Below are 26,797 nucleotides of genomic sequence, written 5' to 3' on the forward strand. Positions count from 1 at the left end.
TATAGCCCCTTAGTAAATTATTTGTAAGTTTATTCACTTTGGGCAAAAGGTCAAACACACACATTTCAAAGTGTGATTTTAAGAAGGCGAAACATCATACGTTTTAAAAATTCAAATATTTTTTGATTAAATTATATGTAAAAATTAGTTTTAACTTTCAATTATACATGTCTAAATCTTTTCATGTATATTTGTACCTAAGTCATACATGATTGAAATATATGTAAAAATGGGTTGAAATTTCAAACATATGCGTTTGAATAAAAAATATATATTCTATAAATTCCAACAATCCAACACGTAGATATAATTTAAACACAGTAATTTTGAAACATAAATTTCATATGTCATAAAGAACAAACACAATCATCGTTTTACTAAAAACAACATAAATCTAATAAACTCATTTAACAACCTTTTAATTTTTTAAAATCTGCACTTTAGTCACACATACATGATTGAATGATGTAAAAATTGACTAAAATTCCAGACGTGTGAGTTTAATTTTTATCCAAAAAATAATATTGTAATAATTTTATTTTTCAAATTTAAATACCCAAATCTAGTTCAAATAAACTCATATTTGAAACATGAACAACAAACTTCAAAAATAAATTTATCAATATAATAATAAATCTCTCAAACCCATCTAACACCCTTTCGGACTGAAACACATATTAAAGCTCGTCAAAATTTCAATTATATGTGTTTGAATGCAAAAGCAGAAGAAGCGACAAAAAAGCAATTTCTTTTATCTCATAGTTGTTTAATATTTTGGTTATTCGTGCATAGAAAATAACAATAAATTTAACCAAGCAATACAATAAAATTCAAGCAACAATAAAAATAAAAATTATATTTAAACTACAAATGCAATACAATATAATAGATAGACGACAACCATTCAAACGTGTTAGATGCAGTTATAGTTTGGAGAAAATTTGTATATATCAATCCAATGAATACATAAACATGCTGAGAGTTATCTCAGCACCTGAACCTTTCATTAAACAATAGATGCTCAATGTTAACTTGAGCACACAACAAATGATAGCTTTAATTTTCCACAAATGACATACTACACTACCCTTCACCACTTTTAACACATCTACCAAATTCTTCCCTAAAAAAAAAGGCAAAAGAAAATTCTAACCTTCCCAAATTCTCACACGAAAAAAAAATCAGTGAAAAGAAGAAAAGAGAGAAAAGTTTTGTGCCATTTCTTCATGAATCTTCCAGCCATAGTCTTGTGTTTCATGCATAAGAGTCCAAGAGAGGTACTCTTGGCTCCTCTCCTGAATTGCTATATCTAAAGTACAGTACCAGTTGTATGACACCAAGAACTCCTCCTATCCCATTTGGTACCTGATTACATTCAGAAGAACACATTCATTAGAAAGCAAAACATAACAACCACATCAACAACGATGATCATCACTACTACGAAATCCAAACACCAAGGTCGGACTGGTGCTATCTTTCAAGGGTCATTTCCTGCTTTCTGGTGTTCATTGTTTTCTAGAGGGTGGGTGAAGAGGTAAAATATAAATAGAAATGGAAGCAACTACCTATGCACCAGCACATCGGCGAATGCAGTAGGAAGTAAAAAACAGTTAATCAGAAAGCTGCCAACAGAACATCAATTTAACCAATTCTTAGCTTTCATGTTGGTTTTTTTAAAATTAAAATTAGTCACTAGAATAAATTTTCATCTTTCATAAATAAGTGGTGCAGGAAAAACTTTGAAGTTCATACTTCCTTTGATTTATCTCCAGAAACAATGAGAATAATTTTAAACATACAACAAAATTTTAACAACACATCAGTCGACTTAAGTAGGACTGGAAAGGAAGAAAAAGAGAAGGAATCAGCCTGAAGAATGGAAATATTACTTACGGAGATGAATGGATCATTCTTGAACATTCCGTAGGCAAAGAAAGAAAGGCTCATGAGAAAAGTCGCAAGGGATAGATAAAATGGCATGTACTCCACACTCTTTGTTTTGATCACCAAATTCTGCCCAAAAAAAATGTTTCTTAAACCAATTAGTACGAGGATTGGAGTCTTTATCATCTTAGGTGATAGTACTTCGTTCATGAAAACTTACAATAATGAATAGTGGAGAAGCAAACATGGAAATAAGAGAAAAGATGGATAAATATCCAACGAAAGTTTGCCGACTAGGAGGCTCAAATAGATATAGGCTGATGGCAACTATAACAGCAAATACAGCAAAAACGCCAAGCACCAACCCCAACATCTTCAACTGCATTGAACATGTAATGATATAAGCAAAAGATCAGTTTGCATCAGAAACTTTATTAAAATTTTGTATGTAAGAACCAAGAATTACCTTCTTGGACCCCTCCGCATGAATAATGAAGATACTAATATATACTAGCTGGAACATTGCTCCAATAGAATTGACAGTGAAAACCAATATAATACCAGGAGATACAATTGGTGTCCCATACCAGAGGCATATTAAGCAATTCAAGAGCGCATATATATAAGGTAATCCAGAAAACTGTTCTGTAGACTTGCTTCTAATGATTCTTCTGAATGTTGGTCTGAAAAAGGAGGGGATACCATCAACTTCAATGAATTATATGAATCACTTACTATTCATTGTCACTGTTCAGAGATTTTGGATACTTACATTGGTGACACGAATAAGACGAATGCAAAGAGGTTCCCTGCATTACACATAACCAAACATTTGGTTAGAAAGTGTAAAAAAAGTTGCCAACTTGGCTGATGCGTTAGGAAAATTATAGTGTTGTGCTTGTTAGATTGAATAAAACCTTCATTCTTGGATGGACTTAGAGCCCGTTTGGATGGGCTTTAAGTTGGTCAAACCAACTTATAAGCCCCTTTTTAGCTTTTGGACGTGTTTGCCTAATGTTAACTTTAAACCATAAAGTTCTTAAAATCAGTCAAAAATGAAAAATTAGGATTTCTAACTTTTTTTTTCTAAGTGCTTAAAGCCATTTGGTTTGACCATGGAAATTACTTTTATATCCCTTATATTTTAACTAAATTCTCAAACTACCATTTTTATTCTTTTAACCCTAAAATTCAAACACTTATTTTCAACATAAGCACTTTTATCCAAACACTCAACTGCTTATTTATAAAAATAACTTTCGGCACTTCAAAGTTCTAAAAGCACTTCATACATAAAAGTTACTCTTTTTAAACCCATCCAAACGGGCTCTTAGTCAGTTGGATAAAAGGAAAGGAACGAGAAGGACAAGTTAGGAAATGATTAGTAAGAACATCAAAGGAGAAGTGTAATATTACACACACCACCCTGATTGGAAAGGAGTAAAAGATAGTTGTGTATTTAAAAGCAAGAACGGAGTAAGCTTATACTCTTCTTTCCCTACCTTTTTGTTCGGTTATCTATGCAATTACAATGTCACTAATTCTCTTCTCCCTTACCTTAAATATTCCACATTTCTTCTGACCAATCAAACCATGAGGATGGTTTCAAAAGGAAAAAAAATAACAAGATTAACATTTTGGTAGCTTCTCTATGTCAATATTTGGGAACTTTTGAAGTCAAACACTCTAAAACTAAAGAATTAACTAAGGAGAAATGAGTCTGACTTTTAGAGACTAACTAATTGGATCTTCATTAATATGATGCCACTCCTATTTAACTATTACCCTAAATACTATCCTCAATTAACATAACAACAAATGGACTTAATGATATCTTTGAATCTATTCATTAAGGTTAAAAAAACCTCAACCCTAGCTCATCCACTTTACAAGAAAAGCATTAGCCAAAAGTGAACATATGTATCAAGGTCAAACAACAATTAAGAAGTCCTTCATCTATAGAGTCCATACATATCAAGGGGTCAAGAGCTACTACAGTATCCAGAAAAATTGATGGCAGATTTTACCAAAAAAAGAAAAAAAAAGATCACATCAACTCTTTCTATACAAATTTATACAACCAAAATAGAAGTAAATAATGAAGAGTTACCAACTCTCTAATCAAATAATCCCCACTAAGCACAACAGACAAATGGGGTTTTGACATAGACCAAAAAGATGGATCCTTTACAAGTAAATAATGCAGAGGAGAAAGAAATCAAACAAACGAAGGAAAAAAGAAGAAAGTTCAAGATTCGGCAGAGCTTTAAAAGTAATGAGATCCGATAGTTACTTTACATATCAACCACAAAAGTTTCTTCTCTTTCAAAAAAGAAAAAAAAAAACAAAGTTGAGAAGAACACCATAGCAGCAGATCAGAAACAGAAACAAGAAAAACATTGAATTGGGGGTGGAGAGAAGAAAGAGTACCTGCAATCCCAGCTGCAACACTGCAGATTGAGTAAATTGAGCATAATCCACCTACTGCTGACATTCTTTCTTTGTTCAAATAACCTCAATTCTTTTACATATAACAGAAGGAAATCTCAGCTCTTATCTATGGTAGTTCTAGTTCTAGAAAGGATCATTAAGGTGGAAAGAGTTATGGATGTAATGACAAAATCCATACAATTAGAGAAAACAAACTAATATTATTTCCCACTGGTGGAGCCAGCTGGAGAACACCTTTCCAATCTGTGACAACGCTTAGTAAATTGATTAACTCGTAATAAGCATGTGATGATATGCCTAAATAGATTACTGGTCAATCATATTCTATCGTACATGATTAAAATCAAACATCAAATAGTTAATTTTTCCCTTCAAAGCAAAGAAAGAAAAGAACTACTTTTGACTAATCAAAGACGATGGGTAATTCAAAATTAGACAAGTCAGGTTTGAAGTTGAAAATGTTAATCTTGAAATATATATATTTTTTCCACGTAGAGAAATAATTACAATAAAAATAGTGAATTTTGTCATATTTACGCCTTTTATATTGAATTAAATCTAAGGTTGTATATCAATCATTTCTATTCGATTTTGATGTTTATCGATTTGACTTATTGATTTATTGATTTGTAGATATGATAAATTTTTATAAAACCATTAAGATATCGATGTATTCTTTAATAAAATCAAGAAGTCTTAAATGAAATTAAGGTTGTACCTGTGGCCCTGCTGCACCCATTATTGCAATTCGCTAATACTGATATTTTTGGTGAATATTAGCAACTCCTACTAATTAGGTGGCCTGTCTCTGTCTACAACTTCAAATTTGCCACATGAATCATGTATTCAAAAAATAAAAAAGACATGGAAGGGGTCCTGTTTTACTATACCCCACATATTCAGATCATGACTATTTTCTCACTTTTTTGTTAATTCAGAATTTCAGATAATTAAATATGAAAAATGTGCTTTGTTGATATTCCAACTACTAACTAGTGTAACAAGACATAAAATTTGAAAATGACAGCACCACTTGAGGGCTTAGATGCAAAGATGTACGAGCCAAGATCATTCTTCATGAGTTTAGTTAAACGAAGAAAGGACCATTCACATTTAACAAAACATAAATTTTAAGTGTTTAGACATTATAATCATTTCAATTTTTAAAATTGATTGAAATTTAGAACTATTAGTTTATTCTTTGAGACTATATTATATGAGATAGGATAAATTAAAACGATAATTTTGGAAATTTTTACTTGCATTATAATAATTGACATAATAATTATCTCCGCGCAACGTGCTCTTGCTTGATATGGTCAATTCATTTTATTCAAAAGGATTTCGTGAAGTCAAAGCATAATGATTTTTTTTCTTTGAGGCTCCGAAATAAAAGAGAAAGAGGATCTTATGAAGGAAGAGGAAAAATAGGCTTAGGCAATTATTTATTCGACAAGTTATTTGTTATCGGATTAAAGCTTTTTAGGTAAACGCTTATGGATGAGAATATTTTTTAGCAAAAGATCTTATAGTCCCTTTGTCCATTTTTACTTGTCTATTATTGACTTTGCACAATTCTAAAGAAACTATAAATAGAAGAATAATTTTACCATATCATCCTTTGAATATAATAAATACAATGTCTTGAAAAATATAATAGGAAAATGACTACTAATTAATGATAAGGGTAAATTAGAAATTAAATATAAATTATCTCTTGATTTCATAAATTAAACAAATATTATTAAACATCTATTTTTAATATAACGAACAAGTAAAAATAGATGAAGGAAGTGAGAAAATTTGGCTGAGAGATCCATTCAGGTCCTCAATTAACAAAATGGTCTTCTATTATTTACTCAATTTAAAATATATCAAAATAAATGAGAAAAGGCACTTAATGCATAATTGGACTATAGTTAAAATATTAGATAAGCTATGGACCTATTTATAAATAAATTAAATATATAAACCTAATAGAAGTGACATTGACTGCACATTCAAAAAAAATTACTTGGCTTAGCAAAATTTCCTCATTGCAACGGCACATTCTCTCTTTCTCCTCCCTTCTTGCTAAAGACAAATTGTCTATTCAATTTACTCATCTTTTAAACTCTCTTTTTGAGTATTCTTCTTGAATTTCTAAAATGTAAGTTTTATACTCCCCCTTAACTCTAGCATCAATCTTATTTTGTAAACAAAAACATTGTAGTAATAGATATACAATTAAAGTTTATATTGTTATGAAGGTGGATTGTCCACCTTATGAAAGTGGATTGCCCATTAAACAAGTTGCCCACAACTTGCCTTCTTCACTTTGTTATAAATTGCCTCTTCTGGCAATTCATTTGGAATATAGCAAAGAGAAAAATGAGAATACATACACTGATTCCTCTTCGTTCTCCTCTTTACTTTCTATTTGTTGTTTTGCCAATTTAATTTACAACACGTTATCAGCACGAGGCTCTGGTTATTTTTTTTTAAGGTAACAAAAGCGGTAAGAGTTTTATTTTATTTTATTTTCATAAAATAACAAATATTTTAAAACTTGAATTTGTGGCTTTGGACATTTCTAGAAAAGGTTACTCCTCATGGGCACTAGATGCCGAAATTCATCTAGAATCGATGGGTCTGGTAGACACCATCAAAAATGATAACACGACATCTAGTCAAGACCATGCAAAAGCTATGATTTTTCCGTCACCATCTTGACGAGGACTCAAATTACATTATCTTACATTAAAAGATCCCCTGAAATTGTGGAAAATTTTAAAAAAAATATGACCACCTGAAGTTGATCATGCTTCCACAAGCACATCATGACTAGTTAAATTTGAGAGTAATGGACTTCAAAAATATAATTGAATATAATTCTGCCTTATTTAGAATTATAGATCAGTTAAATTTATGCGGAGACAAAATCACTGAGCAAGATAAACTCAAAAAAACATACTTCACATTTTCACCCGCGAATATGCTCCTGCAGCAATATCGCGAAAAAGGTTTTACAAAATATTCTGAATTACTATCTCACCTTCTTAATGCTAAAAGACATAATTAATTATTAATGAAAAATCATGATATTCGACCCGTTGGTTTTTTGCCACTCCCAAAAATGAATCAGGCAAATTATAACCAACGAGAAAGAGGTCATGGCCCCAGTCATAGTCGTGGTCATGGGAGAAAAAGAAATTATAATCATGATACTCGACTGGCACCAAAAAATGATCAGCAATATAAAAGGCAGGGTAAAAATCAGAAGTTTTATCGAAGAAAAATTTAGAAAGTGTATGTCATAGATGTGGAGGTGTGGGCACTGTTCGCGGACTTGCCGGTCGTCAAAACGCTTGGTTCAGCTATATTAGACATCTTTGAAATGGGCAAAAAATAATTCAGAGATAAATTTTATCTCTGGAGATAATATTGAGCTCATGCATTTGGATGTAGCTGATTTCTTTAATTTTCTAGATAAAAATATAAATATTGATATGACTAATAATATGTAAATATTTTTTTATCTGTATTAAATATTATATTTGTATTTTTTTAGTCAATGTAAATAAATAAAATCTGTGTAATATATCATGTGTTAATACTTATTTTATTTTTTATTGAAGAAAATATGGAAATGCCTCAAATCTTATTTGGATTAATGATCAATCAAGAGGATATTTGTGTAATTGATAGTGGAACAACTCATGTTATTTTTAAAGACGAGAAATATTTTTCAAATTTGCTTAGAAGAAAAGGTAATGTTACTACAATATCTGCTAATTCAAAAATAATTGAAGGCTCCGGAAGAACTCCTATAATTCTGCCTAAGATGATAAAAATTGTTATAGAAGATGGACTATTTTCTTCTAAATTCCTAAGAAACTTGTTAAGTTTTAAAGATATTCGCAGAAATGGATATCATGTTGAGACACTAAATGAAATGAATACTGAATATCTTGGCATAACCAAGAGTGTCTCAGGCCATAAATATATTTTGGAAAAATTACCAACTTTGTCATCTGGCATATATTATGCAAATATTAGTGTAATTGAAACACATATGATCGTAAACCAAAAGTTTAGTGATCTAAATACATTTGTGTTATAGCATGATCGAATAGGTCATCTTGAATCAATAATGATGAGACGAATCCTTGAAAATTTAACTGGACATCCATTAAAAAACCAGAAGATTCTTACGAATGATGAATTTTTATGTGCTGCTTGTTATCAAGGAAAATTAATTGCCAGACCATCGACCCTGAAGGTTGGCATCGAATCTCCTGCCTTTTTAGATCGTATACATAGAGATATATGTGGATCTATTCATCCACCTAGTGAATTATTTAGATATTTTATGGTCCTAATAGATGCATCATCTAGATGGTCTCATGTGTGTCTGTTATCATCTCGCAACCTGGCGTTTGCGAAGTTGTTAGCAAAAATAATAAGATTAAGAGCGCAATTCTCAGATTATCCAATTAAGGTCATTCACATTGATAATGATGGAAAATTTACATCCCAAGCTTTTAATGATTATTGCTTATCAATTGGGATACAAATTGAACATCCTGTTGCTCATGTTCATACTAAAAATGGCCTTGCAGAGTCATTTATAAAGCGCCTACAATTGATAGCAAGACCTCTACTAATGAAAATAAAATTATCAATTACTGTTTGGGGTCATGCTATCTTACATGTAGCAGCACTTGTACGTCTCATACCGACACATTATAATAAATACTCTCCGTCATAATTAGTTTTTGGACATGAGCCAAATATAGCCCATCTAAGAGTTTTTGATTGTGCGATATACGTGCTTGTAGCACCACCACAACGTACAAAGATGGACCCTCAACGAAGGTTGGGCATATATGTTGGATTTGACTCACCCTCCATAATTCGATACATTGAACCATTGACTGGAGACTTATTCACTGCTCGATTTGCAGATTGTCGGTTTGATAAAATAATTTTCCCGCCATTAGAGGGAGAGAAAAATGAACCCGAAAAAGAAAAAAAAATTGCGTGAAAAGTTTCATCACTATCACATTTTGATCCACGCACCTGCACATGTGAGCAGGAGGTCCAGATGATCATCCACTTACAGAAAATAGCAAATTAAATGCTAGATGCATTTACTGATTTGAAACGAATAACTAAGTCACATATCTCTGCAGTGAATGTGCCTATCCGAATTGATGTCCCAAAAGGACCATATAATAGTAATCATATCTTCTGAATCCCAAACATGCCTGAAGCATGGTAGACCATTGGGTTCAAAAGATAAAAATCTTAGAAAAAGAAGCGTGAGAAATAATAAAGATGATACTACACAAGAACCTCCTGAAGAAGGTCAAAATTTGAGTAACCCTAATATTCTAGAAGAAATTAGTAAACCCGAGACTCAAGTGAATGAAGAACTTTCAATAAGTTCTATCAGTGATGAGATAAATTTAGATCAATCGAAAATTACTGTGGATAATATTTTTGCATATAATATTGCAATAAACCTCATGCAAGTTAGTGAAAGTTTTGAGCCTAAATCCATTGAATAATTTTGACGTAGATGTGATTGGCCAAAATGGCAAAAGGTAATTCAATCAGAATTAGACTCACTTGCTAAACGTGAGATTTTTGGACCTGTAATACAAACCCCTGAAGGTATAAAACTAGTTCTACAAATGAGTTTTGTGCGAAAATGAAATGAGAGAAATAAAATTGTAAGATACAAGGCACGCCTTGTTGCACAAGGATTCTCTCAAAGACCCGGAGTCAATTATGAAGAAACATATTCACCTGTTATAGATAGAATAACATTTCGCTATCTCATCAGTTTAGCTGTATATAAAAATCTCGAAATACATCTAATGGATGTAGTTAGAGGTTACCTTTATGGTACACTTGATAATGAAATTTACATAAAAATACAAAAGGATTAAAATTGCGTGAAGCATGTAATAAGTCTCGGGAGATGTACTCAATAAAACTGCAAAAATCATTATATGGCCTGAAACAATCAGGGCTCATGTTATATAATCGTCTTAGTAAGTACTTAATAAATGAAGAGTATATAAATAATGTCATTTGTCCATATGTTTTTATTAAAAAAACGAAATCAGAGTTTGTTATACCCGCCTTTATGTTGATGACATAAATCTAATTGGAACCCCTGATGAGGTCCAAAAGACAATTGAATATCTAAAGAAATAATTTGAGATGAAAGACCTTGGAAAGACAAAACTTTATTTGGGTCTGAAAATTAAACATTTAGCAAACGAGATTTTTGTCCATCAATCTGCCTACACTGAGAAAATCTTAAAACAATTTTACATGAACAAATCATATCCATTAAGTACTCCAATGGTTGTTCGATCACTTAAAATGGAAAATGATCAATTTCGACCTCCAGAAGAGGATGAATAATTTTTTAGTCTTGAAATACCATATCTTAGTGTTATTGGTGCACTTATGTATCCTGCTAATGCAACTAGACCTGATATAACATTTTTTGTTAATTTGCTAGCAAGGTATAGTTCATCCCCAACGCGAAGGCATTGGAACAGTATCAAACATATTTTGCGATACCTAAAAGGTACTATTGATATGAATTTGTTTTATACTAACAAAGGTTGCGTAGACTTTATTAGTTATGCAGATGTAGATTATTTATCAGACCCACGTAAAGCTGGATCTCAGACATGCTATCTATTTACACACGGAGGAACTGCTATATCATGGCGATCTACAAAACAGCCAGTTGTTGCTACTTCTTCAAATCATGCTGAAACAATAGCAATTCATAAAGCAAGTAGAGAATGTGTGTGGTTGAGATCGATGATACAGTTCATCAAAGAAAGATGTGGTCTGAAAAATGATGTTAAAGTACCCACAATTATACTCAAAGACAATGTCGCGTGCATATCTCAATTAAAGGGTAGCTTCATAAAAGGAGACAGAACGAAACATATTTCACCAAAATTATTCTTCACACATGATCTACAGAAGAATGGTGATATTGATGTACAATAAGTTCGTTCAAGTGATAATCTTGCAGATTTATTCACAAATGCATTACCAACATCAACTTTTGAGAAACTAAGATATAAGGTTGGAATGCGTCGTATCCAAAATATCAAATGAAGTTTTCATCAGGGGGAGTAAAATACGCATTGCACTCTTTTTTCCTTAACAAAGGTTTTGTCCTACTGGGTTTTCCTGGTAAGGTTTTTAATGAGTCAACAATCAAGGCGTATTACCAGATATGTGTACTCTTTTTTCCACTGGATTTTTTCTAGTAAAGTTTTTTTTAACGAGGCACAACATCTATGGAAGTTGAGAATTACTATGTATATTATTTCTTATAATTATTATTTTTTACACGTGGACATCCAAGGGGGAGTGTTATGACGGTGGATTGTCCACCTTATGAAAGTGGATTGCCCACTAAACGAGTTGCCCACAACTTGCCTTCTTCACTTTGTTATAAATTGCCTCTTCTGGCAATTCATTTGAGAATATAGCAAAGAGGAAAATAAGAATACATACACTGATTCCTCTTTGTTCTCCTCTTTACTTTCTATTTGTTGTTTTGCCAATTTAATTTACAACATAAATGAAGTTATAGTTAAAGTTATTATTTTTTCTTTGTGGGTGTTGTTTCTTGATCATAACTATTACTTGTTCTTTGAAGAATTTATGGTACGAGTCGATCCTAAAAATGTTGGCCGCGAGTTAGAGGAGAATTAGGTGCACTTTCATTTTTTAGTTTTTCAATTTAAATTTCTCATCTCAGTGAGAAAGAAATCATTATTGCTATAATTAAAGTGATGGATAATAAATCGATTCAACTAAGTAAAAATCTGTCACGATTTACGTGATCAATTATTAACTGGTCTACTCAATCAACCATCGATCTGCTTTATAAAAAAATCATCCAAAAGGCTAAAATATTTTGTTTATCAAATCAGGCGTTTGATAGTACATTAATCTGAACAATGTAAAAATCAGATTAATTTTCTAAATATATAATAGACCGACTAATAGTTGGTCAGATCGATTTACAATCAGTCCTTTAAAATATTGACACCAATCTTTAGTTTTCCTTATTTGTCTAATTGATATTACATGTGTTACAATATATTCAGAAACATGATATATCTAGCGAGGGGGATGAGTCTTTTAAAACTGTTAGTGATGGGGATAATGCTTCTAAAACAGTTAGTGATGGGAATGAGTCTTCTGAGACATTTAGTAATGGAGATGAATCTGCTGAGGAGAATGATACATTATTGATACCAGAACGTGAAATCTTAGTAGACCTCTCTCAATATAGTTTGCGTAAGGAATTAGAGGACGAGAATCACTTTGATGAACTTGTGAGCATTCTATCAAGATGGGATGTCGTTTAAATTATACAATATTACTTGGAGAAGGAAAAAGTGTACAACCAATTTATGAATAGTTGTTTTGGCTACTTATTAAAAGTGAACCTAGAGAATTGGAACAAAGATTTTTGTTGCCAAATCGTACACTATCTTCTACAACGACGTATTGTAAGCTTAAAGAAAAAGGAGGTTTGGTTCATAATTGATGGTAAGCCAATTCGATTTGGTATGAAGGAGTTTGTTATGATTACCGGACTGAATTGTGAAAAAATTTCCACCGGTAAGGCTTTATATGATGAAGGGAAGGCAATTTTTTTTAGATCTACTATTGAACAAAAAGAGTAGTCTAATGGGAAATGATTTAAATAAAATATTAAAGAGTGATAGATTTGATGCTCAAACAAAGTTGAAAATCTTTATGGTGTGGTTTGTTGAGTCTTTTTTATGGGTTGGTGATCAAAAGCGGACTATTGATATAAAGAATATGAAAATGGTGACAAGCTTGGATTACTTTAATGCATATCCTTGGGGTAGGCGCTCTTTTGAGATGACAGTTGAGTACCTTTTAAATGTTAACTTAAATTACAATAAGAGAATTTAACACTTGTAGTCTTAAATTACAATAAGAAAATTTAACACTAAGTGCATATTTAGAGTTCAAGTACGTTTATCAAGACAATTAGTCTTCTTGTGGCCGACATGCTTGTAGAGAAAATATTTATTTTGCTTTTTAACACCTTCATCAATTGTTGATATCGGATATTTATCCCTCAAAAAAGCACCTGCATTAGTCATATACTTGACACAAACAAGATCATGTGCGCAACTCAATTCACCTCTTCTAATGATAGTTTTCATGAATTCATCAAAGGTAACATCACTGCTCACAAGCATTGTTCGAACTGTATCATTTTGAGAATTCCATCTCCATGATTTCTTGTCATCTACTCACTTTTCAAAATAATCAATAAGTAAGACAACTCCTGTCACGATTTTGTACCTACCTACAATAAATAATGTAACGTTATTAGAAACTAGTAAAATGAAACATTATTGCAAACATGGAAATAAAAAATAAAAAAGTCTATAATGAATCTGTCGAACTAATTTCTATGATCGGTCAGCTATTGAATAACATAGAGGACTGATATATAATCGGTCAGATCGATGGTCAATCAGTCCATTGTAGACCAGATTCCATCTGCAAAATAACTCTACAAATATATAAAATTCATTTGTGTACCTTCAAACTGAGATCTTGATACAATGTTTTAACAGAAGCCTATGCTAATGCTACTCCAAAATGGTCTTTAATCAGATTTAAATTGAGCTTGACTATTTCTTTAACACTTTAACACCATCTTTCTCCAAATATAGCTTGTTGAAACCAACTTCACTAAAAAAAGAAGAGTTTTAGAACCTCAATAACACATAATCATATGCACAGAGGATAGATTGAGAGTGGAAGAAGAACAATAGAAGAAAGAAGAAAAAAAGACGTTGAAAGAGATTTTGGAAGGTTTTTTTTATTTTTATTTTTTATTGTTGATTTTGGACCAATTTGTAGTTCATAAAAGATGGATACTAATCTAACATAATAATTAAATTCTAAATCAAAACTAAATTAGAGTTTTTTTACCTAGTCTAAAAAGTGGGTTATTTTATTAAGAAAAAAAACTTGAAACCCTTTTAATTAGATAAAAGGCTTAAATGGGCCTTTTAACCGAGAGTTCGGGAGGAAGTACCCATAAAATAATCATAAATTTCATAATTTATCGCTAACCTTGAAGTAAAAATTTTGTGACACGCCTTTCAAAAAGCACTTCCCGCCATTCCTCTTTCTCCCTCCTTGCTCCCCTCTATAGGAAATGGGGTAAAATAAAGCTCAAAAATTAGGGCTTAACAGCAATTTTAGCTGAAACCCATTTCTCAAAATTGCTGAAATTCTTGAAAACCCATTTGAATATGGGTATACAAGGCCTTTTGCCCCTTTTGAAATCGATAATGTTACCCATAAACATCAAAGACTTGAATGGCTGCAGTGTTGCTGTTGATACATATTCTTGGCTGCACAAGGGTGCCCTTTCTTGCAGCAAAGAACTCTGTAAAGGCATTCCTACTACCAAGTATTCACCTTTGTTTCTTTCTTTTTTTTTCCTTTTCAGTAATTTGCGCAAGATATTTGATGGGATAAAGAAAATTCGAGCAGATGTTTCTTTTTGTGTAAAATAATTTGTTTGTTTTATCGTTAATCATTTGATGGTTCAAGAATCTTTTTTTTTTGATAATTGGTATTAAATATTTAATGAGGGAGGGATAATGGGGTTGTGGCACATCATGATTATTTTTGTTTCCGTTGTTTCATTTTTCTACTGTTTATGACTTGATGTTCATGATGGGGTCCTTAGAATGTCTTTATTATTCAAAGTGATGCTCGAATGGTATTTTGTATTTTTCTTTTTCTCTTGATCTTTCTCCTGCAATTTATGTGAAATGTGGATAGGTAATTGAAATTTTGGACTACAAAATTTTGATTCAGTTAATGATTTAATGCAAAGGTACTATAAATCCGAATCCATGTGTTTATACCAATTTATTGAACAAGATTTTTTTGCAAAGAATGTTGCTTTCTGTATTTATCATTGCATTGGGAGTTTAACAAGATTGTTGCTATGCATTTTATATCATCTTCATCTCTTGGTTTGATTCTGCTAACTAGCGTTCATATAGAACAAAGATCAAACAAGTTCTACATACTGATAGAAGGAAAATACATTGGGTTATCTACTTTAGGGAATATTAATTGTACGATCACACTAAAAAAACATTCTACTCCCAAAACGTTAAGATTGAATTAGATGAGATCAGGAAGTGTGAACTACCTTTAGAGAAGTAATGCTCTTGTTAGCTGGAGCTCATGTAAGGTCGGAAAATGCACCAGGAAAAGATGATCCCTGCTTGCATTTTTTTTGGTGTGTCTGGACAGAAAGAAGCAATAGATGCTTTGAAGGCACCTCTTCCCTAAGCTACATTCTTAAGTCTAGAGTTTTAACAACTCTCTTTAGCTGGAGCAATTTCCCGTCTGTCAATTCCCTTGAAACTTTCTTGGACTTTGTTAGCTCCTTAACTTTAGATTAGCCTTTTGTAACAGAGCTAACAATGTCTTGTACTTTTTTATGATCTGTAATTTATGCATCTTCTTGATGCCTACTGTGAAATCTATTATCTTATCAAAAAATAAAAAAGCTACCTCTAGAGAAGTACACATAATTTTCACTTTTCACTATATTGAACGGCTTTGAAATCTTTCTTTGAAAATGGAAGTCTAACCGATGGCTGAAAAGACGAAAAACATAGATATTTTTTATTTTTGTTAGCATAATACAAACCGTGACAATTTATTTCATTGTATGTTCTTTTAGGCATATTGATTATTGCCTGCACAGAGTGAATTTATTGCGCCATTATGGTGTCAAACCTATTCTTGTGTTTGATGGAGGTCCCTTACCAATGAAGAATGAACAGGAGAACAAGCGGGGAAGGTACTTTAACTTCTTAGTTATGAGTTCCTTTTCTTTTTGATTGGTCTAATTTGTTAGTTCTTTTTAATTTCTTTGATTAACTAATAGGAGTTCTATTGACATATTGCATCTAGAGGATGTATGAAAGTTACAAAAATAAGAAGAAGAGAGACATCATTGCCTCTTTTGTAAAACTCAAAGTAACCAACAAAGTCTAAAAACTGATTTACATCACAAAGATTTCCCTGATAAAACAGGTTTACAGACTTGGCAATTTTGGTCGAGACAAGTGATGAAACTTCCTCCCTTGCATCTTAGTTCCTCTTCTCCATGTGGTCCCATGATGAAGCTTGTGATAGATTTCCATATGCTGCAGGTATACATTCATAGCTACATATCCTACCTTCAGGACAACTTATAAGGTCCATAACACTTGAAGGTGAAGTGTTTACTGGACATAGTCATTTGCCTGTATGGTTGAATTTTGAGATACATCTAACCTTCTACCTCAAACTTCCTAACCGATCTCTTTTTATTAGCCTTCGACCATCCTTTTGTTGTGATCTAGTGAAATGGAATTTCAATAACTGCAGCTTGACTTCCCTAGTTATCAATATCCTGTCTATCTAAACAACTTTTTTTTAACAAAAGGTACTGTTGTATTCCTTAGCATTAAGTAATGCTGGCCACCTCCAAAAATTGTTACAAAAACAGAAGATAGAATCTAGATATACAAAGCTCCTAAGAAATCGACAAAGTCATCTACTTCTTCTATACAGTTCTCTTTACACCAAAAGAACAGAGAGACTAGACATTTCCATTTTACATCATGAATGGACTTTGATTTGTTCTCAAAGTATTTCCCATTTATCTAAACAACTTCCGAATCACCTACAACATAAGGCAAGCACAATGATGGTAGTTGGCCATATAAAGCTTCATAAGGAGTGGTCTGACTTGAAGTATGGAAAGTGGTATTATACCACCATTTTGCAAAGAACAAGTTGTGTGCCCAATCTGAAAGAGAGTCTCAGCAATAACACCTCAAATAAGTTTCTGAACTCTTATATTATAACCTTTAGTTTTGACCATCAGGCTGAGGATGGTAAGTAGTCCAGTATTCAGGGTCACTCCTTGTATAGCAAACAACACCTGCCACAACTTATGAATACAGGATCCCTGTCACTTACATATCCTCTGGCATACCTTGAAGTTAAATATGTGTTCATTGAATAGCTTGACAACATTCGCTACCGAATAATGATGTGAAATGGTTACAAAATGGGCATATTAGTCAATTTGTCCACTTCCACCCAAAAATGACAGTTTTTCCCCAAGATCTTGGCAAGACTTATGCAGTCCATACTGATCTGATCCAGGTAGCAGAAGGGATCCGAAGAGGTTGAAGTAATCTAGGGTAGGAAGCTGAATCATATTTGTTCTTTTGACACATCACAATTCTTAACATAATTCACTACTTTTTCCTTCATGCTTTTCCAATAGAAGAGAGACACAGTCCATCGTAGGTGTGATGAACCCCAGAATGACATACATCTCCATCGTCCTGCCAATGAAGTTCTTTCTTCTTTCCACTTAAATCAGCTTAGACTATCACTGATGTCGATTAGCTTGAAAGGTTTCTTTCCAGTGAGTTAACATATATTTTTTTCTCTCCACATCTCTTACGTCTTATCTGCAAATGGGATCGATTAATATTTCTGATTGTGGTATTTCCTTGCTTAAGTTACTCTGTCAAGTGGATCAATCTTCAAGATATAGTGTTGTTGCTTAAGGGAAAAGCTGATTGCTGCAGTTTTGAGTTTGTATTGTTTTTTTCAGAGAGAAGATGGAACATCTCTCACATCCAGATAGTAGGCAAACTTGAGAGATGCTTATTCTGTTGTCCATGACTTCTGTTGAGTCACATAGTCAGATTGACATACTTTGGAGATCGATATGGTATTTAGTAATGAAAATTTTGTTTTGTAAAAGAGGTTTGATTGCTCAAACAATCCTTTATTATATCGAAGTTCTCTAAAATTTCATTTCTCAAACTAAATCTTTAGAAGATAAATACAAAAGGGGACATGATAACTCCATCATATGACATATCTATTCAAGAAGATGGTTTCCTTGTGTTGTGCAGGAATGGAAGTGATGTACTTTTCAACTTCTACACTATGTATTTGGTTCAGTTTTCTGTTGAACAACTCTATGGATTATAATTTCAAGGGAAAGCAAATCAACTTTAATAGATGATTTAATGTCTGCAATGTTTTCCTGTAGACTTTTGTTTTCTTCGAATTGGTATCTGTAAGCAAATAAATGCATGTTTACTAGAATAACTTGTTGAATTCATGATCTCACGTTGTCTCTTTTGTGATTTGGCTCCATCTTAAGTGAGTAATAGTTGCAGCGTTGAATAGATAGATAGATTCTCCTTGCATCTCCAACTTATTGTGTCTTTTCAACTTGCAAATCCTCTTATCCATTGTCTTGTGCTATTCTTCTTTACAATCATATTCTTTCTCATGGTCCTTTACTTTTCCTTCTATAAAGATTATATATCACAAAGCTTGAGTCTCAGATAGTAATGATCCTTCTCAATAAAAAAGATAGTAATGATCATTATTGTGAAGTTGTTTAATGCAATTTTAGTAGTCACAATGCTTTACTTCCTCTGTTGAAAAAAACTATTTGAGAAATTGATCTATGATTGTTATGTCATCTCAAATAAACATATTTTACTTAATTTTTAGTAAAAAAGAGGAAGATTTTTTTGCAAGCATGCCACTCAAGATGTGACTGGTGAAGCTATTCATACATTTTCCTGCAGGTCTAGGAAGGAAAACCTTTCTCGTGCAATAGAGCATGAAACTAATGGAAACATGACTGCTGCTTATGAGTGCTATCAGAAGGCTGTTGATATATCACCTTCAGTGGCTCACGATCTAATACAGGTACTGAAATCCATCTTGATTTCACTACTGCCGACAAGTCAGCCTTTTGTTTCTCATAATCTAATATTTGCATTTGAAGGTCCTAAAGCGGGAAAATGTTTGTTATGTTGTGGCTCCTTATGAAGCAGATGCCCAAATGACCTTTTTGGCCATCAGCAAACAGGTTGATGCTGTTATAACCGAGGACTCAGATTTAATAGCATTTGGTTGTCCTAGGGTAAGCTTTTGGCAAGTTTTATTACAAAAGTTATTCCTTTTATGCCGTTATAAAGTTTTTGTACTTTTTTATGGAAGTCCTGGTAATTGTTTGTTGAATCCAGATTATTTACAAAATGGATAAGTTTGGGCAAGGTCTTGAGTTTCAGTATTCCAAGCTGGACCAAAATAAGGACCTGACTTTAACAGGTTTCACAAAGCAGATGCTTCTTGAGATGTGCATCTTGAGCGGTTGTGACTATTTGCAGTCCCTGCCTGGAATGGGCCTAAAAAAAGCTCATGCACTTATAAAAAAGTTCAAGAGTTATGACAAAGTGAGTATTATTATCGGAGCATTAGAAAAGTGAGTTTCTTAGAAAGATTTATATGTATTTTGCCAGAGTTTGCTTCCTCAATTTGATTCTCTTATCTATTGACCTGCATTTGGTACTGAGCACTTAGATAAGCATGATAATAGAAACTAATTACAGGTCATTAAGCACTTGAGGTACAATACTGCTGCAGTTTCTCCTATGTATGAAGAATCTTTCAAAAGAGCAATTATGACCTTCCAGCATCAACGAGTTTATGATCTCATGTCTGAAGATCTAGTTCATTTGTCCGAGGTCTCTGACTATGGTAGTCAAGATCTAGATTTCCTAGGCCCATATCCTTACAAATTTATGCATGATGCAACTTTGATGCTTGTGAGAATCAATCTCCTTTATTTTGGTTGGAGGTTTTTCTATGATCCATTCCTTAACCAGGAGAACGCTGATACCTACAGAAGTAGCTCAAGGAATAGCAAAAGGTGACATTGATCCTTTCACTATGATGCCATTTCAGGTATTTAATGTTAGTCCTCTTTTCTTTAATGAAGTTTCTTGCTTTCAGTTTTCTTGAGTTAGAAGACCAATCACTTTTCCCTACATTCCCTTCACATCTACGTCATTTTTTGCATTTATGCTCTAGCTTCAGCAGTATAAAGTTCCCAACAAACTGAGGTTTGAAAGGAAACTCGAGGCAGCCTTTGGTTAAACACTCCTTCTATCTACTTTCATTGACCTATTTCGGTTTTTTGTCCCTCCCAAAAAGCTGACCTCTTTCTAAAACGACAATTTCTTTTCCCACTAATCTTAATTGATATATGAGTACTGTGTATTAGTTTTAAGTTGATGCAACAACTTTCTAACTCACTCTTTTAAGTACTTTTAAACCCTTCTCTACCAAACTCAGTATAAGATTCCTGATTCCATTAAAAGATACTCTTGAACATTGCAAAAGTTGATGCAGGTCAATCAAAATGGCATTTGGGGGGGGGGGGGAGTACTTGAATATAGAGTCACATTCTGAGGGATATGTGGACTTTATCTCTTGTGCCTCTCTGTAACTTCTGATAAATGTCTCTCTTCTTTTGTTAACCTTAGATATACTTCATATCAAGTCTATATTTCTCTAAGTTATAGAATTAAAATTCACCAGAAAGAATGCACCACTGCTGAACTGGTGGATAGCAGAACTTATGAGTTGAATGACTTCAAAGTGGAAGGTGAAAGGAGGAAGCTTGATTTGCCTGCACAGAAAAATCTCCTAACCAACTACTTCTGTATCCTATTGTACAAGTACTTACTTAGCTTTACATTTCTTACTGCCATGTGACCAGGAGGTCACGGGTTCAAGCCTTGGAAACAGCCTCTGGCAGAAATGCAAGGTAAGGCTGCGTACAATAGACTCTTGTGGGTCAGGCCCTTCCCCGGACCCTGCGCATAGCGGGAGCCTTAGTGCACCGGGCTGCCCTTTACTGTCATTTGGAGCTCAAAGCATGACTAACAGTGATTCTCTCTTTATTTTTTTTATATGTTTACTGCAAAACAACTTTTTAGCAATGTACCTTGCTTATTCCTGTTTATTTCATAAATCTGTATATTTTGCAAATATCTCTCTTTTTTCTTCTCTGAATAAAGTTATGGACATTATATTAGGTTTGCGTTTGGCTGGTTAAAGACGTGTATCACTGTAGCGATAAGTATTGTCTTAGAGAACCTCTGATTGCCCAAATAGGACTGAATGGATATAGAAGTTTATAGAGTCATTTCCAAATAGTTTGTATTTTCATCAGAGCTTCTTTCACTTTTGTTTTTTTCAAACCTGTTTTAAAAACGCTTTTCTTGAGCCGAGGGTCTATCGAAAACAACCTCTCTTCCTCACAAGGTGGGGGTTAAGGCCTGCATACAATCTACCCTTCCCGGACCCCATTGTGTATGTTGTTTGTTGTTGCTTCCCAGCTATTGTGGAGAACTTACATCCAGACATTTTTGAGAGTTGTGTGTAAAATCATTTTTTCTGATACGAGTTACGTAAATTTACATTTTGTAAAATCTTTTTTCTGATGAGAGTTATGTTATTTTTTTGGCAATTGGTAAGTAGTATTCTTCAGCATTGAGGAAATGCTGGCCACCATCAAAAAGGGTTACAACCATGACCCAAATAAAATGTACAAGCGTCCTATCAGTTCTATGATCTGATCTAACATCATTTATACATAATTGTTTACACCAAAAGAGTAAAAATATTAAACAATTCCATTTGACTTTGTGAATAGAATTGGATTTATCTTCAAAACATCTATCATTCCTCTCTCTCAAGACTGACCACCAAATACATGAAGGAATCAATTTCCACCATGTCTTTTGAGTCTTGCTGCCCCCTCTTCTAATCCAGCAGCTTAGGAGGTCAGAAGTATGTTCTGGCATGGACCAGCTTTGGCCAGAAATGTTTAGGAAGAGTTCCCATAGTTGAGAGGTGTACTTGCAATGTAAGAATAGATGATTGCTTGTTTCTCCTGTCAAGTTACACAAAAAACACCTGAGAACTAGTGGCATTCCTTTCTTCTGCAGCACTTCTTGAGTGAGACATGCTCTCCTAAGGACTAGCCAAGTTAAGCATTTCACCTTGGTAGGTATTAATCCTTTCCATATGCTATTCCAGTGATATTGTCTAGCACCTGTCAATTCTTGCACCCTTCTCTGGTAGGCACTGTTAACTGTGTAAACACCCTCTTTGGTGTGGTTCCAGGTAACTCTTATCAGGCACATGTGTAGAAATATTAACTCCATCCAACATTTCCAGTAGGGATGCTACTGTCTACTTCCCAATCATTCAAAAACCTCCTAAAGGATAGATCCCATCCTTGTGCTGTCCAACAATCTCTGATTTTGGCTTCAGGATTATTGCATATAGAGTATTAGTCTGGAAATACTTCACCCAGGGAGCTTTGAGTGATCCAAAAATCTTTCCAGAACTTGACTTTGATGTCATTCCCAAACTTTAGAGTCAGTTCTTCTTCCATTGAGTCCCACAGAGCTCTGATGGACCTCCATACTCCCCAACCATATGGCATTGAAACAGTCTCTGAAACCCATGGATTAAGCTCACCATATTTTGCCACTATCACTTCCTTCCAGAGGGTCCTCTCCTCACTGATATATCTCCACAACCATTTCCTTGGGAGACTTTCATTTTGCACTTTTAAGTTGCTGATGCCTAGACCTCCCCGTAATTTGTTCAGCATCATTGTATTCCAATTCACTAGATAGTAGCCCTTTACTTCTTTGCCTCTTTTCCAAAGGAAGTTTAGTTTGTCCAATTTTTCAACCACCTTAGAGGGAACAGGAATTAGAGACATTACATATGTGGGAATTGAATCCAGTACTGAATTTATCAGTATGACTCTACCTCCCAAGGATGGATGTATCAGACAATCAATTACTATTGTGCCTGATGAGAGTTATGTTAGTTCCACCCCATTGGCGTTCGAATGTGGTGCTAGATGTTAGGCCAAATAGAGTGGAATGGATGTAGGATTCATATAGCCATTGTCAGACTAGTCTGGGACTGAGCTGTAATTGTTGAGAGATGTGAAGTTAATATTTTTGTAAAGGCACAATATTAATTGATTCTCTGATACTTTATTGGTAGGTTTGTGTGTTCCTTAACATTTATTATAGGCACTGCTTCTCTTGTAGCAAAGCAGAAGTTTAGGGCCCCAAGAACTAGCCCTATTCTTCCAAAGTCGAAGGTTGGAGTTTCAAGCCCTTGGGCAGACAGTAAAAAGGGAGCCGATTCTTATAAATTTGAGAGCTTGCCAATGTCCTCGCCTGATCCTCTGGGTGTATCTTCTGCTGTGGTGAGCAAAGAAGGTTTTGCAGTTAATACGGAGAATAACTTCTTGTATCATATTGGAATTCTGATAGCATCTTTCTGAATAGTAGTTTCCTCTCTTTAGGTGGATGATGATATTCTCTTGAAAGCTTCCACGTGTTTGGAGTCAAAAAGTCAAGGTAAAGATACAGAATTTTATTGAGCATCAATTAGTGCAGTTAAACACTGTCTTTCCTTGTGTTCTCTGAGCAGAACTACTGGAAGAGGAAGAAATTGAAAATGGCCTAGGACTACAACCTGTTCCACTTCAGCATCCAATATGTAAACCCTGCATCACATTGAGTAAGGAGCATGCTCTGGATTTAAGTGAGAGCAAGACACGAGCAGCCAAAAAAAAAGTGATAGTGAGGAGCAGCTATTTTCTGAAGAATAACAAAAAAAAGGAAGATATTCAGGATGATAAGAGTGAGATAAATGAGGCTGCCATTGATAAATCTTGTAGCAGCATTCGGGAGAATGATTATGATTCTATGTCAGATGCAATGAACGGAGCAATGGTATCAGCATTTAAAAATGCCACTCCACAAAATTCTTATTTTCAGCTCAAGCCATCTGCCCGAAATGGTCAGTACATAAATAATTCTAAGCTTTTTATCAAGGATGATGGTTCCTCGTACAATAAACTCATTTTTAGTTCACGCAGGTGATACTGAACAGAAAGTGAACAAAAGAGTAATAGTAAGGAGTTCTTATTTTCAGAAGAACTTGGCAAATGAAAATTCTCAGGGCAACTTGGATGCTGCTGCTGAGCTGGAACATACAAATCCCAAGGCTTCTTCAGGAGATGACTGCACTGAAAGGAGATTAAAGAAAAAGAAGGTTACCTTCATTGACACTCTTCAAATGGTAAGTTGTTTTTCCATTTTATCTTTCACTTCAAATTGATGAAAAGTTAAGTCAAATTTGCAGCTTGTTACATCTAATTTGCTCTTCTTCTGTAGGAAAATGCAAGTGCCGAATGTTTTGAGGCTGACACATCTGGCAATCAAGGTATGTATAAGGCCAAAAGCAATATTTTGAACTCATCAGAGATGTGAAAATGATTTTACTCCGATCATTGCCTATCCACATTTGATACTCCTAATTTATGCTGAAATTTCTGGAGCTGTGCACTTTCTTTTTCACAGCAGCAAATGTTTCTGGGTATGCTAACCAAAATACTACAGTATATTAATGTAAAGCCAGAACTAAAAGATCAACTAACAAGTTAGTGATTAATGAGGCAGAGGCGTAGGCATAGTTGGGAATTATAACAAGGGGATTTAAAAAATTCAAACCTGTGACCTAAAGCAAATTTTGAACTACCTTTGCCACTATAATGAAAACTTTCCTCATTTCAAGGGGATTCAAAAGCTTTTATATATATATATATATATATGAAAAAGTGGTTTTTGCCCTTCTATATCCTAATGATTTGTTGCCTGTAATCATCTCCTTAAGCTTTTGTCGGTTATCTTTCACTAGAATCCTTTTACAGGAGAGACATCAGAATATTTTTCTATTTCAGGCGACTTCAACTTCGACCTAGATGATTCAACTACGGAGACAAAGGAAAGACAAGGGAAATTCGGTTCCAACATCTCTCATTTAGGACATTATTCTCAAATATCAGAGAAATCAATGGACAATTTTGTTTCGGTCATATCATCATTTAGATACACCTCCAATGGTTCTCGAGCCAGTGGGCTCCGAGCCCCTCTAAAAGATATTAAGAATACCAGCACTAATAGGTAAACACTATTTTAAACATCTATGTTTATGTTTAGTTTACTGCTTTTGACTGCCATCTCTGAATTTACCCTTTGGCGGAAGGTCTGCTATTAACATGGATCTAAGCAAGTTTGTGTACAAGCCAACAAAGCAAAAGCAATTATCAGCATGTCGTAGGGTCTAAAACTTGCAACTGCACTGCCTGCATTTGTATAAACTGAATTAGGCAATTGTCAACTTGATATCTATGGGTTTCAATCAGCCAGCAGCTCCTGCTAAATTTCCGTTCTATAGGTGAGTGGCCATTTCTTGGTGAAAATTCACAGTTTTTCTTTTCTTTTCCTTATTCTATGTAACTAAACTGTCTCAGTTTCTTTGATTCAGGATCAGCTCTGATTGGGAAATCTTGTTGAGAAGCCATTCTTTTGTTTCTTTGGCTGCATGAAAATTTGAAGGTTCACTTCACTTTGATTTTCTATTTTTATTACTCATTTTTGTAATTCTTCTCCACATTATATTTTTAGTCTTCTCAATTCCCATAATTGAGGTGCGTTTAGGTTCTCTATTGAATTTTCTCAGAGGTCAAGACCTATACACAACTCATTTCACTCATAACAATTTTATCTGTACATTAGGAATGGAGTTCTTATCTGATATGAATGTGTATATCTACTTTTTTGATAGTGAGGTAAATTAACAAGTGTAACTTATTTGGCAAAACCTGAAAAACTTTTCTGGAAAATGTTTCACAAGAATCATCAAAAGTAGTTTTTTTTAACTTAAAAACTAACATGTGTTTTTCAGATTGAATAACTACATGATACAGGAAATAATTATTCTCCGTTTGAAATTTATGGAGTTAGAGTTGAAAATAAAGTTGTGTTTTTGATTATATTTTGGAAAAATATTCATTCTCAATGTATTTAAATATAACTTCAAAAGTGAAAAGTGAAATTAAAAAACAAAGTTATAAGCTGTTTACCAAGTTAAATTTGAAATTTCAAGTTTAAATGTTTATTTTTAAATAAAGTGTTTTTTTTTTTAAAAATAAATAATTTTTATGACTAAATAGATAAGATTGGGTATATTGATGAGAGGTCAAATCAATGAGAACTTTTCGTACAAATAGACCCAACAAACAATAATATTCTTAGTACAAACAGCAATTTTTCTTTCATCTCCAGGTTCTATGTTTGGTGCACGGTAGAACACAATTTTGTGGAAATTATTTGACGATAGCAATATAATTATCATTATATTATGTTTTTGATAATAATATTATATGAGTAGTTATAATTAAAGCTATGCTAAAGATTTTTAGTGATTTCGAATGCAATGATATTAAAAAAAATCTATTGTCATTTTTAATATCTCTTTTATTGCCATGCCCCATCTTTTAGTTTATTTTTTTTCTAAAGAAATACTTATTCCTTTTCATGTGGATAATTTTCACCTGTCAGAGAGTTTTCCC

At 33.4% G+C, this 26,797-nt stretch overlaps 2 protein-coding genes across 2 annotated transcripts; one reads left to right on the forward strand and one right to left on the reverse strand.

Moving 5' to 3' along the window:
• Positions 1-923: 923 nt before the first annotated feature.
• On the reverse strand, positions 924-4,759 carry LOC129874810 (bidirectional sugar transporter SWEET2a-like). Its single transcript, XM_055950175.1, has 6 exons — positions 4,318-4,759; positions 2,660-2,696; positions 2,354-2,570; positions 2,108-2,266; positions 1,897-2,016; positions 924-1,365 (listed from the first exon to the last, which is right to left on the reverse strand). Exons 1-6 carry the CDS (start codon positions 4,379-4,381, stop codon positions 1,255-1,257), a joined length of 708 nt encoding a protein of 235 aa, XP_055806150.1. The 5' UTR covers positions 4,382-4,759; the 3' UTR covers positions 924-1,254.
• A 9,763-nt stretch (positions 4,760-14,522) lies between these two features.
• Positions 14,523-26,013, forward strand: LOC129875067 (exonuclease 1). Its single transcript, XM_055950495.1, has 16 exons — positions 14,523-14,845; positions 16,142-16,261; positions 19,077-19,200; positions 19,280-19,417; positions 19,521-19,730; positions 19,887-20,062; positions 20,169-20,241; positions 20,878-21,001; positions 23,403-23,581; positions 23,681-23,735; positions 23,809-24,180; positions 24,251-24,462; positions 24,558-24,606; positions 25,124-25,346; positions 25,429-25,620; positions 25,711-26,013. The coding sequence occupies exons 1-15, from the start codon at positions 14,685-14,687 to the stop codon at positions 25,508-25,510; spliced, it is 2,298 nt and encodes a 765-aa protein (XP_055806470.1). The 5' UTR covers positions 14,523-14,684; the 3' UTR covers positions 25,511-25,620; positions 25,711-26,013.
• The last annotated feature ends 784 nt before the right edge of the window (positions 26,014-26,797 follow it).

The sequence above is a fragment of the Solanum dulcamara genome, chromosome 11, assembly GCF_947179165.1.
Source record: "Solanum dulcamara chromosome 11, daSolDulc1.2, whole genome shotgun sequence".
Classification (NCBI taxonomy): domain Eukaryota; kingdom Viridiplantae; phylum Streptophyta; class Magnoliopsida; order Solanales; family Solanaceae; genus Solanum; species Solanum dulcamara.

Excerpts from the sequence above, each read along its gene's own strand:
- LOC129875067 (XM_055950495.1), top strand. The coding sequence starts at position 14,685 with ATGGGTATACAAGGCCTTTTGCCCCTTTTGAAATCGATAATGTTACCC. Across the intron at positions 19,201-19,279 it reads TGGCTCACGATCTAATACAG|GTCCTAAAGCGGGAAAATGT; the intron begins GTACTGAAATCC and ends TTGCATTTGAAG. Across the intron at positions 19,731-19,886 it reads AGTTCAAGAGTTATGACAAA|GTCATTAAGCACTTGAGGTA; the intron begins GTGAGTATTATT and ends AACTAATTACAG.
- LOC129874810 (XM_055950175.1), bottom strand. The coding sequence starts at position 4,381 with ATGTCAGCAGTAGGTGGATTATGCTCAATTTACTCAATCTGCAGTGTT. Across the intron at positions 2,267-2,353 it reads ATGCGGAGGGGTCCAAGAAG|TTGAAGATGTTGGGGTTGGT; the intron begins GTAATTCTTGGT and ends TGTTCAATGCAG. Across the intron at positions 2,017-2,107 it reads CTTCTCCACTATTCATTATT|AATTTGGTGATCAAAACAAA; the intron begins GTAAGTTTTCAT and ends TTTTTTGGGCAG.